Below are 13,345 nucleotides of genomic sequence, written 5' to 3'. Positions count from 1 at the left end.
ACAATGATAAAAAAAAAAGGCTATTCAAATACTCTTCCCTTTTCCAACTACCTACCTGTAGTTAAATTTTCTTTACATATTTCAGCCAAAATAACATATTGCCACAGAATAAATGCAAAAGTAGATATGAGAATCCAGCTGCCTTCTACTAAGTCAGATAATGAAGAGATTTGCAAACACATAAAACAATGCCATTTTTCTCTTATGTTTTTGGAAAATATTTTTCACAAAAAAAATTCATATTAATAGATTTATTATGGTTAGTTTTAAGTCAATTAGTAAATATTTTAAGGGTTCTCAGTTTTAATTTCTAATACAGAAAATAATGATAGATATAACCAATATAAACAAAAGCTTTTTGCAGGTCCTCAATAATTTTAAGAGTAATAAAGGATGTGAGAGACCAAAAAGTTTGATAAATACCATGCTAGAAATGTTGAAGAACTGAAGGCAGTTCTTCAAGTAACCCAAGATTGGTTCAGAAGAAGAAAAATTTTAGATAAAATAGAAAACAATATTAATCACTAACAACTTTAATAATGGTCTTTCTAGATGGTGATGGAAAGTGGAGATTGGCTGGTTGGTGGTGACCTTCAGGTGCTGGAGAGAATACGGTGGAATGATGGGTTGGACCAATACCGCCTGACACCTCTGGAGCTCAGACAGAAATGTAAAGAAATGAATGCTGGTACGTAGACTAGCTCTACTGCATTTGTTAATACTCCCAACCCTCCTTTGCTTACAGAATTAAGGATGTCAGAAAACAGCATGTTTATAGTTTTGAAAAGCCAAAAACTTTCATCATCTTCTGTTGATATGGAAACAGCTTATAAAGTTGAACTACAATATTATGCAGCAGTTAATATGCACTGACACAGAAAGATACCCAAAGTATATTTATTAAGTGAAAAAGCAAATTGCAGAACAGTATGTATAGAATAATTTTGGAAAACAAAGTAAAACAGAATAATTGCTTTTAAAACCCAAACCTACTTCTATGTGCAGCAGAAATCTCTGGCAGCATGTGCACCAAACTACTGACGACAGTGGCTAACCTCTAGGGATGAAGTTGGACCAAGGGGAAGAGAAGATTTTCACTTTATTAGTTTGAAAGAGAGAGAAAAATTAATGATAGGATGATGGATGATTTTTAAATTCTATTTTGGGCTTTTCTGTATTTTCTACATTTTCTGTAATGCAAACATATTATTTCATAACCAGAAAGAAAAATTAAGACTCTCAGTTCATCACTAACTGGAATAGTTTTGAAGAGTTCCCTAAAGTGAAGGAGAAATATTTTTATATCTTTAAATTGGTAAAATTTTGCACAGACCCCAGAAAACGTTCCTTAGCAGTATTCACACCGCAGGGAAATGAGGCTGGAGCAGAGTGCAAGAGGACTGATTAGTACCGGCCCCTGCCTGAGCCTTGGTTTGTAGGAAAGGTCCTGTTAACTAATGTGTTCATTTTTGAGTCAGGCTCTCCCTTTAGGGCTTCCCACCTGTATCCCTGTCTAAACTGCCTGGCACTGGTTGGTACCTTTGGAGTAACACCCCTTCCTTTCTGTTCTTGGAGACACTGCATGTCTTTGACCTTAGCATTTCTGCTTTCCTTTCCCAGATGCAGTGTTCGCATTCCAGTTGCGCAATCCTGTCCACAATGGCCATGCTCTGTTGATGCAGGACACCCGCCATCGGCTCCTGGAGAGAGGCTACAAGCACCCTGTCCTTCTGCTCCATCCCCTGGGTGGCTGGACCAAGGATGACGATGTGCCCCTGGACTGGCGGATGAAGCAGCACACAGCCGTGCTCGAGGAGGAGGTTCTAGATCCCAAGTCAACCATTGTTGCCATCTTCCCATCTCCCATGTTATATGCTGGCCCCACAGAGGTGAGCACTTCTCTGAGCTGGGCTATGGGACTCACAAGTGCAGGGTCAAATTCTACTTAGAAAAGCAAGTGAGTTTCTGGGATTCTTCTTCATGAGCAGACTCTGAAATCTTCTGGTCTCTTTACCTTATCCAACTTAATTATGTTTCCATCTAGTTATCTGTGGAAATGCTAGAAACACCAAATCAAACCTGTCATACACTGCCTTTGAGAGTATGGAAGTTGGTGTGCGAACGAGGCGGATGACACAGCTTACGGGGGTTATGGGCAAGATGTACCTAGCCTGATATTTTAGAAGTTCCAGCTACTCTTAAGTGATTCACCATGCCCAGTGAGCTACGTTAGAAGGGAGAGGATGTCTTTAAAAGCGTAACGTCTCCCTTTCATCATAACACACTGAGCCTATCAGAGACCTTCCCTATCCCATTGCACCACCAGTATAGTGGATTTGAACACGTTTACAGGAATTACCATGAACTGAAAAGGCCTCAACCCTTTGGAATGCTCCAAACTGAGTCTAAGGAATTAATTCTCTTCAACCAGACCAAAGTTCTAGGCCCCTAGCTCTCTTCTCCATCCTTTATATTTCTATCTGACCTCTAAAGAGGGCAACTTATTTTGAAATCCCAGGGCTGTGTTGAAATGGAATCAATGTCTGCATGCGAAAGTTAATTAGCTCATTATTGGCAGTCAGATGGTAAGAGATACCGGAGTTTGCAATTTCCCTTAAACTGTGATTTATTTTGAATAGGGAGGAACTGGAAAGTAAAATTCACATAGTTCTGTGGAACAGTAAGATCTGAGTGTTCCTGGTCTGTTAGGCTGGAGAGATTAGGAAACATAACGTCAGGGTCTAAGAGGGAGGATTCTTATCTTTAAAGCTCCCATATCCTATCCAATATAACCAAAAAGATGAAGACGAGAGCAGGAGTCTTGGACACCTCACTGACTTTCTTGCAATTATTAGTTGATACTTTTAAAGCAGAATAGAGGGGTGTCTCCATAAATAGGGACCCACAGGATTGGCCAGTGATGACCAGCATGCCCTTTATGTGATGTTTCCTAGGTCCAGTGGCACTGCAGGTCCCGGATGGTTGCAGGGGCCAATTTCTACATTGTGGGCCGGGACCCTGCAGGAATGCCCCACCCTGAGACCAAGAAAGACCTGTATGAATCCACTCATGGGGGCAAGGTCTTGACCATGGCCCCTGGTCTCACCTCTGTGGAAATCATTCCATTCCGAGTGGCTGCCTACAACAAAGCCAAAAAAGCCATGGACTTCTACGATCCAGCAAGGTAGGTTTTCAGAGGAAAATTCTTTAATCAACATCTGTACAGCTGGAATGAGGAGGCAAATTTGGAAAGCTCTGCAAGTGCATCTCCACATGCTCCTAATTGAAGTGAAAGTCCCTTGAAAGCGAAGAGCTGGTCTTGCACGTTTTGTGTCTCCTAAAATTGTAGCACAGCCCCTTGCATATAGTAGATGGTCCATAAATATTTTTTTTCATATTTTTTTTAACATACATTGCTTGAGCGTGCAGAGTGCCTAGCACATTACATGCAAGGAAGTAAACGCAGAAAAAGATTTCAATGAGTATAGAGCACTCATCATGCTCAGAGCTCACACAAGTAGGCAGAGCAATAAGACACTTTCCAAGAACTGAGTAGGTACACAGTATTGAATGGATAGCTGCCATGATTTCCCTTTCTTTTGCCAGTTCCTTGACTGAAGATTTAGTGAATTGCTTATTTTAGAAGATGCAGCATTTTACAGAAAGAAAAAATGTGGTCTCAGAACCCATACCCTACTGCTGGGATCTTTAAGGTAGATGTTACTTACGTTGAGTTCTTTGCTGCTATCCTCTGATAGGCACAATGAGTTCGACTTCATCTCAGGAACTCGTATGAGGAAGCTGGCCCGGGAAGGAGAAAACCCCCCAGATGGCTTCATGGCCCCCAAAGCATGGAAAGTCCTGACAGATTATTACAGGTTGCTGGAGAAGAACAACTAAATGCCCTTCAGGGTCAGATTTCCTTTCTGAAGTGCTCTTTGATATCTTCTTCTATTTTTGTGATTAGATGCTTTGTATCCAATTATTTCTCAATGATCGACTTTAAAGTTAGTGTTTTATAAGGTAAACAGGTTGTCTATAATTTCAAGTCAACATATATATACACGCGCACACACACACACGTGTGTGTGTGTGTGGTGTATATAAAGTAAAACTGAAGACCAAACCTTAGCAGGTAAAAGCAACATTGTGATCATTTCAGAATGAAATTGGTTGTATTTTCTCTTGCGTCTGAGCAGTAGGTCCCAGATTTCTTAAAGTTTTGACCATATCTAGTTTATCTGCCAAAAAGTACAGCTTATTTCCCAGCTTAAGGCTTGATAGCCTGCACTCTCCCCTGTCACATACCAGCAGTAAAAGAAATCAGATGGGCACCCCCTTGTCTGCTGCTGAGACACACAAAAAAGAAAGTCTCACCCTAAATGAGGTATGGCTAATGTCAAGATTCTCGCTAATAGTTCCCTCATACCCGTATCCAGCCGTTCTGCCCAGTATCTTATGTGCTGAATGAAGTATGACCTGACTGGAGAAACCAAATGTGTGAAAATGTGACGTTAATCTCAGATCTATGCAACCTAGTTCTGCCAAAAGTTATACTGTCTAATAAGAAGAGAAGTCTTAATATTTTTCTGTGAACACTGTAACTCCAGTTAAACGGCATCTTTAATTAGCTTACAGGACTTTGATGAAACGATTTGCACCCAGGCCTCAAACAATGTGGCAATGTTGTGGAGAGTTAATTTTTCTCCTCTTTGCTGTGGTCATTGTGTCCTGTGGAGAGGCTGCACCTATTAACGGCAGCAGCATCAGCTGTGACCAAAAACAATTCAGACCATCAGACTAGTGAGCCACTGAAACTGGACAGAAACGCAGGAAACTCCAACCTTTTCATCATAACAGGTGATCAACTAAGACAATGCATAAGCACAGGCTTTGTGAGCAAATGAGCACCATAACAAAAGTGCCAAATTGGCATTTTGGAAGTCCTGGTGGCATTGAACGAGCACCCGGGCCACTTGGACTCCCAAGGCTGGTGCTGTCTACCCTGTACAACACAGGAGCTGCACCTGGTTTCCCTCAACTGCTTAACAAAACTTCCTTGAACAGAGGGCACTTGCCAGTCTTCTTGGATGCTGAAAGGTCCGGGGTTTTCTAAACCCAGCTGATTTTGTTGCAGCTGAAAAAGTACTTTTCCAAAGACTCATGCTGTTCAAAGAGACATCCAACCTCTAATGGCTTTACTTTCTGGGAGGCAATCTTGCATCTTGTGCATAAATCCTTGTTACTAAGGAATATATGAAGAAGTAGTACCTTTTGTACACGCCTCTCTGGAAGAGACTTAGATTAGAAAGAGAAAACTGTGATTTTTTTTTTAATATTTTTTTTTAAATGCTAATCCAAGCTAATGAAAGTTCTTTTGAGAATTGCAATGGCCACAACAAAGTATGACTATCTTTAATAGTATAGTGCCTATATTCATTTAACCAGAGGCCCTCACTACTGCCTTTTTAAAAAAACAGCATATTTATTGAAAACATGAGACAAGATGTAGTGCCTTAACCAATGTATTTTGTGATTTTTAAAATATATTTAAAATTGCTCTTCTGCTCGAGTACCACTTAGTGCTAATGACTATTTCTATGTACAACTGATGCTTGTTCTTATTTTAATAAATTTCTGAAAATGAAGGCTGAATCTTTTCTGCGTATCATATCAAGTGTGCGTTGACATCTGTTGGTTGAAGCCCTTGTGACTTTGTATAATTGGAGAGAAACAGCAGCTCTTTCAGATCATAATTAAGAGTCTGTTTACTTGTTTGTGTCATTTTTTAAACAGTGCTCTCGATGTGAATGACACATGGTCTCCGCCAAGCACTACAGTTCCTCAGGGACCTCACCCCAGGACTTCAACGCATGGGGATCTGAGGACCTTTTAAATTTTTCCTAATTTTGTTCCCTTTTCTTCAAAGTGCCTCTAAAGAGTTTCACCAGCAGGGTTAGAAGTAGTTGTGCTTTTTCCACAACTCCCACACCTCTACTCACCTCAGCAGTTGCTACTGGTGTACGTAGAAAGGATACCTGTTTCCATCCACACTTTCAGTGGCCTTCAGACAGGCCTGGAGATTTAGGGTTTTTTCCCTCCTCGAGTCCCTGCCTCTCCTCTGTCCTAAAGGCTTCATGCAAATTTTTGTTTCTGTTCTCACTCCAAATAAAACTGGTTTAACAGCCAGCTCAAAGGTGCCACTTCCTCTTTCTCCCTAGATCCTTATTTGCTGGCTCCTGGACAAAGTAGAACAGGGAATGTGTAAGTACATAAAGATGTAAGTGGTGCTGAGGGAGTATGCCAAACTGTACAGGGCAGTGTGAAAGGCATATATAAATCATTCATTCAGGTAATGGTGGACTTACAAATCTACCAGCATTTATATCAGGCCACACAAGATTCCTTTCCAATCCATCCTCCCTGCAAGAAGAAACAAATCTTAGTAATTTGAGAACAGCAAGTTCTTTTTTATTTTTCCCTCATCTTCCTCCTACTACCTGACTTCTAGGTCTAGCAAGGATCTTGAATACACTTTCCTGATAGGTAAGTAATCAGGAAATTAGATGAGCACCAGAACAATTAACAGTCAACAGCATGTAAAAGTTTGATGGAACAGTGCAGTTTTTGCCTTTGAGATTTTGAATGATACACGTTTCTATCATTTATGCATATCCCATTACCAATAATTAACTATAGACACTGAAAGAGTAACCACTAATTTTTTCTTCTCCCTAGCATTCATTTAATTCTTTGGTCAATATTAACTATTATTGGGCCACTCATCATATATGTTCACCAGAAAGTGATGTACATAAGCAATTCACTAATATAATACTCCAAAGGTGCCTATTTTATTTGCTTATATTGTAATCTTATTGAAATTATTACTAAAAATAAATGGGTCAATGACAAGCTTGGACATTTTCGTCTGATAAGGAAAAACCTAGACAAAATAAAAATACTTCTCTATGGAGCTAGGAAAGCGTGATGATGCAAGGAAGTCTTGGCAAACTGAGAAAAAGCCTTTTGTAGGTGAGTCTTCTAGTTTTTCACTGGCTTGTCTTTTGTAACTGAGGTAACCTCCCCTACCCACCAAGCCATTACCTTTTCCATACATTTTCTCATTTGGATTAACCACAGGGAAGACTGGTCTCAATTAGTAAGAAATCTAAATTACAGACTATTTTAAAAAGTAATGATTTTATTACCTTCAAATACATAAGCGACAAATTGATGGGCACTGCCTTTTGAATGTCATAACACGTATTTGTAATTGCTGGCAGTAAATACACACTTTATTTGGTAAAATTCTTAAATATGGTTGGCTTGTTTCAGAAACCCAAACCTGCTCTGCACCTATTTTACTAAAATAATGTTTCTGAAAGTTCTTACATACTGTATTATACACACTTATGAGCAGAGAAAAATCTTGATTTATATTTACTGCATAAGCCTGCTTTCCATAAATAGTTCAGAGGTAAAGTTCAGCTCAGCACAGGTTGGAAAAATAAGGGCCTGCTTCCATGTAAACAACTCCAATATTGATCTGGTCTTTTCAACTAGTTAAAAGATTGGCTTCTGTAAATGTATTCACCAAGAAGAACCTACATTTATGGAAGAAATTAATTCCATTAACCACTAAAGAGGTTGTACCCCAATTCTATCCTCAAATTATATTAAAAAAATTTTTTATATAAGTACCAGATCTTTGGATATTCAAAGTACACAACCAAGGAGAAAGCGTACAGCTTCAAAAGTGCCACATTTAATAAAAAGAAATACTAAATATGTGGAAATGTCTATGACTTGTCTACCTAATGGCATGTTTTATAATTTGCGCCTATTAAAACAAGTCTATTTACCAAGGCTGACACCCATCAGTAGCTAAGAAAGTTACCCAGTTTACAAGTCTTGATGATCAGGTCAGTATTGCTAAGGCCCCAAAATGTCTATCAACATGGTCACCATTGCATCAGCATGCTGTTTAGTGAAAACTAGGTTGGGAACTTAAAGCACGTCTTAATTTCGGCATTCCCATTATGGTACAGACAAGGAAATGGAGGCCTAGAAATGTCAGGTGACTTCTCTAAGGACATGATGACCTACAGACATATTTACTTCCTAGTTTCCAAGGCATCTTCATATGATTCTTAAAACAATCATAGAAGGTACACATTATGATTTCTATTTACAGATAAGGGAACAGATGCCCACAAAAATAAAGAGATTGTGCCCAAGGCTACACTGTGCATGCGCTCTCTGGTGCACTCTCTTTCTGTAACACAGAGTTCTACAATTGGGATTGAAACTTTTAAAAGCTGAAAATGAACTTTACATGACTTATAATACCTGCACAATTTCTTCTGCTAGAATGTAGAAGGATGCAAAAGACTTTCACTTCCATAGTAACAAGAAAAGTCCAGACAAAATAAAAATAATACTTTTCTAGGAGACTAGCAAAGAACAACAGATGCAAGGATTTCTTCATGAACTGACTTCCAGGGAGAAATAAGCCTTTCAGAAGCAGAGAGCCTTGGTCCTTTTTTTTATACCAGGGTGGCCTCGAGTCTGGATATAGCATATGGAAGAGCAGGCCTGCCTTGGATGGAGAGACTCTGCAGCCATGAGAATTCAGCCAACACTTCAGACAATAGTGACTGAAATCTGGAAACACATTTGAAAACTGCTACTAGAGTCTGTCATACAGAGTGGAGTAAGCCAGAAAGAGAAAAACAAATACCGTATGCTAATGCATATGTATGGAATCTAAAAAAAATGGTACTGATGAACCCAGTGGCAGGGCAAGAATAAAGATACAGATGCAGAAAATGGACTTTAGGACACGGGGTGGGGCGTGGGGAGAGGTGGTGCAAAGGGGAAGCTGGGACGAAGTGAGAGAGTAGCATTGACATATATACCCTACCAAATGTAAAAAAAAAAAAAAAGCTAATGGGAAGCTGCTGCATAACACAGGGAGATCAACTTGATGATTGGTGATGACAGAGGAGTCGGATAGGGAGGGTGGGAAGGAGTTGTGGGAGGGAGAGGATATAGAGATATATGTATAAATACAGCTGATTCACTTTGTTGTACAGCAGAAACTGGCACAATAGTGTAAAGCAATTATACTCCAATAAAGAGCTTAAAAAAAAACAACCCTCCCCCCCCCCCCGGCACAAAAAATAAACTGCTAAGCTAGACAAGTCCCTTTCCCTGGATTTTGCAGAGAATATGGCAGAAGAGGGGGCTGAAAGTCTTGTGCATTCTCATGGTGGCTGGATGCCAGAATTCTGTCAGAACTGAATACAGAGAAGAACCACAAACATCTGAACCTGCACCCAAACCCCTCCCAGCTCAAATACTGCTAAGATCAAAAGGCACCTGCCTGAAAGGGTAGGGGTTGGGCTAAGCCTGGTTTACTCAATCTTATTAAAGCTACAGCCCAGACTCTGCCTGACTAGACTCTAAGAGAAATGGGAATGATCAGCCCTTCACAGTAACTGCCTATCAGAGGAACTAGTTTGTATTTCCTGGAAATAAAACAAAAACCCATGTTGTACTTCAGTCTCCACTGTTCTTTTTTACACCTACTATCTGGCACAAAATAAATTACAGGGTAAAAAGTGATCACCTGGCTGAAGAGTTGGGCATGCCAAGTAGTAATCCATCATCACGTGGTAAAGCTTATGGGCCTGGACCGAGCAGTCCCCAAGGCCTGTGCACACACACTGTAATGTATATTGCTCATCTGTCCAGCATGCCCACCTGAGTCATAATACTGCCCTCAGCACTACTGGCCTCGTGTGACCAGCTGGTCATCTGCCACTTTCTTGTCTAGACACATTCTCCACAATATTCAATCTCCTTTGGATGAAACATCACTCTCTTTTTGCAGTTGACCAGTAAATCCAGATACAGTTGGCCTTTGAACAATGGATTAGGGGTGTCGATCCTCCTCGCAGTCAAAAGACCCCCAAATAACTTAGTCGGCCCTCTGTATTCACAGTTCCCCTGTATCTATGGTTCTGAACCTCCAGATTCAACCAACCACAGATCGTGTAGTATTTGCTATCAAAAAAAGTCTGAGGATAAGTGGACCAAAGCAATTCAAACCTGTGTCATTCAAAGGTCAACTGTACTTGTTCGCCAACCATTTAAGCCAAAGGAGTTCCTGAAGGGTCATTCTCTCAAAGCTCCAGGACTGCCAAGGGGTGGGGGTGATTTTTGACTTGGGTTTGCACACTCCCGGGATTTTGAATTGAGTAGGGCAATTCAAAGATAAACATCTGGAGTTCATTTAATCCAGTAGAATAAAAGCAAGATTCTTAAGCAATTTCTGTTAAAAAACCTTCTAGAGCTTTCAGAGTTCCTAACCTAAATCCAGTTCTTCAGCTTCCTTCTGATTTTTTTTTAATTGATAAAGACGCAAAATTTTTATTTAGATGTTAAACAAATGTGATTTTTCTTTCCACTGTAGTTCGCAGACCACCAGATTCTAAGGTTAAGAACTCCAGGTTTGATGGAAGGAAGAAGGTAGTCATGAGGGGGAAAAGAAGCAAGGGGAGGAGTGAAAAGTGAGGAAGGGAAGAAGGGAAGGAGGACAACAGAATGAGGGCGAGCAAGAAACGTAACATAGCTACATCTCTGGACTCAGGCTAAGCAAATAAGTTTGGAGATTCCTCAGCCAGTGCTGGAGTTATTTCTATGGTGATTTTATATTAACATTTTTTTTTTTTAAATTTAGTTTTTAATTAAAAAAAAAATCCCAAATTTGTGGAAAAGTCGCAAGGTTAGTACAGTGAATTCCCAAATACCCACAACAGTTGATAATATTTTGGCACATTTGCTTGCTCCCTGTCTCTATAAATGTGTGTACACAGAGACACACATATTGTTGTCATTTTTATTGCTATCATTATTGCTGACCAACATGAAACTAAATTGCAGATATGATGGCCCTTTAGTGCTAAATCCTTTTTAAGAAGCATTTCTCTTATATAATCATAGTACAGCTATCAAATTCAGGGTTTTTGACAACAGCGCAATGCCGTTATCTAATGTATGGTCTATATTCAAGTTTCATCAATTGTTCTAATAGTGTTTTTTTTTTTAATTTTGCATTTCTTTTTTTTTTATTTTTTAATTTTTTTTGGGGGGGTACACCAGGTTCAATCAACTGTTTTTATACACATATCCCCATATTCCCTCCCTCCCTCGAGTCCCCCCCACCCTCCCTGCCCCAGTCCTCTAAGGCATCTTCCATCCTCGAGTTGGACTCCCTTTGTTATACAACAACTTCCCTTCTGATTTTAAGAGCTCCTCATATCCTTCAAATAAATCCTTTATTGCTTAGGTCAGCTAGAGTTGATTGCCTGCATTAGAACTCTAACTGGTTCTCTGTACAAGGCTGACTGTGGCCCAGTAGACAATGCTCATCTCCCTCAGACATGTCTGCAAAAGGACTTTGTTTACTGGATGATATATTACCATCCCCTGATTGAGTATCTTGATCATTCTTAAAATTTCTGGAAGCTATGTATCTTCAGGACAGTGAGGCATACTCCACTGTGTTCTATTCTCAGCTCCAAATCTTGCATGTCAGTATTTCAGTGATTGACTCTAGTTTTAAAACTGAGCTGTCATGATTCACAAACATGTCTCCTTGATGCATTCCACACTAGCACTAACATTCACTGAAACTGTATCTCAATGCACACAAGCTTTTATCTAAAACTGTTCTCAAGCAGATTTATAACAGTAAATATTAGACAATCACAAAAATATACTCCCAGTTCAGTGTTTTGGTAATGAGACCCTTATGTGGTGTTAATAGTGTAAAATTCACACCCGTGTTTACGAAGGACGTTTTGTTTTTACTCACATCCTAAGTGGTTATTAGGTTTGATCTCGTGCATTTGGCATCTGTGCCATGCAGGCATACCTTGGAGATACTGTGGGTTTGGTTCCAGACCACTGCAATAAAGCAAATCTCTCAATAAAGCAAGTCACACAAATGTTTTTGTTTCCTAGTGCATATAAAAGTTATGTTTATACTACACTGTAGTCTACTGAGTATGTAATAGCATTATGTCTAAAAAAACAATGTACATACCTTAAAAAATACTTTGTTGCTAAAAATGCTAACCATCATCTGACAATGCAGGGTTGCCACAAACTTTCAATTTGTATATTTAAAAAAAAAAAAAGCAACATCTGTGAAGCAAAATAGAACAATGTAAGCTCTTACATCTTTTCCTCAATACAATTTCATGAACACGATGACTTGAACAGAATTTTCACCTATACATGTACTTAGAGCTGTAACTTTTGACAACATGGATGGACCTAGAGATGGTCATATTAACTGAAGCAAGTCAGACAAAGACAAATATATCACATGTGGAATCTTAAAAAAAAAAGATACAAAGGAACTTATTTACAAAACAGAAACAGATTCACAGAGAAAACAAACTTACAGTTAGCCAAGGTGGAAAGGGTAGGGGAAGGGATAAACTAGAACTTGGGATTAACATATACACACTACTATATATAAAATAGATAAGCAACAAGGACCAACTATATAGTACAGGGAACTATATTCAATATCTTATAATAACCTATAGTGGAAAAGAATCAAAAAGATTTTATATATATTAAAAATACATAAATATACATAAAAGATTTTATATATATAAAAAATATATATCTCTCTGAATCACTTTGCTGTACACCTGAAACTAACACAACACTGTAAATCAACTATACTTCAATTAAAAAAAAGAGAGAGCTGTAACTTTTGAGATGATTAGGGAACACTATCTTTGGTAACTAAATTTATAACAATTTCGGTAATGAAGGCTCTCTAAAGATTCTGTCAGTTCTAAATGTAATGATTCTATGGCTTTGAGGCCCAGTTGGTGCTGGGGTTTTAGTCATGCTGGATATATGCGTAGCATATCAGAATTCTATTCAGTATTCTGACACTGACCTTAAGAGAAACTAAAAAGAGAATTATAAAATATACATCACCCAATTAATTGCCTTTACCCAGAAGAAGCTGTAACATTTGCCCAAAATAAAACAATTTTAGTTGAAAAAAAATATCTGTACCATTTTTATTCAGGCACACTCAAAGCCTGAGACATCCTCAACACCAGACCTTCATATTATAGCTACTAAGTAATGCTAGATTATTGTGGTTATATTAGATTAATCCAACCCAGCTACTGAGAACGTGGAGTTCTGGATCACCCTGCAGATGAGGGGCTGAATGAGAAAGGAGATAAACTAGAGAGGAGATACTGAATTCATTCAAATACTGAATTTCTAAACTTTATTTTAA

The 13,345-nt window shown here is 38.9% G+C and overlaps 1 protein-coding gene across 4 annotated transcripts in view; it reads left to right on the top strand.

Moving 5' to 3' along the window:
* PAPSS2 (3'-phosphoadenosine 5'-phosphosulfate synthase 2) overlaps positions 1-5,632 on the top strand; it is a 78,302-nt gene extending 72,670 nt beyond the window's left edge. For all 4 annotated transcript variants that reach the window (XM_057735290.1, XM_057735289.1, XM_057735291.1 and 1 more), the window contains 4 exons: positions 553-688; positions 1,621-1,889; positions 2,955-3,184; positions 3,759-5,632. In XM_057735290.1, coding sequence (XP_057591273.1) covers positions 553-688; positions 1,621-1,889; positions 2,955-3,184; positions 3,759-3,900 — 777 coding nt within the window. In that variant the 3' untranslated portion in view covers positions 3,901-5,632. The remainder of the gene's footprint in view (positions 1-552; positions 689-1,620; positions 1,890-2,954; positions 3,185-3,758) is intronic.
* Positions 5,633-13,345: the final 7,713 nt, after the last annotated feature.

Source organism: Hippopotamus amphibius, chromosome 5, assembly GCF_030028045.1.
Source record: "Hippopotamus amphibius kiboko isolate mHipAmp2 chromosome 5, mHipAmp2.hap2, whole genome shotgun sequence".
Lineage (NCBI taxonomy): Eukaryota > Metazoa > Chordata > Mammalia > Artiodactyla > Hippopotamidae > Hippopotamus > Hippopotamus amphibius.
Note: the sequence above shows the minus strand (reverse complement) of the source record. Positions and strands in the feature narration are given on the sequence as shown.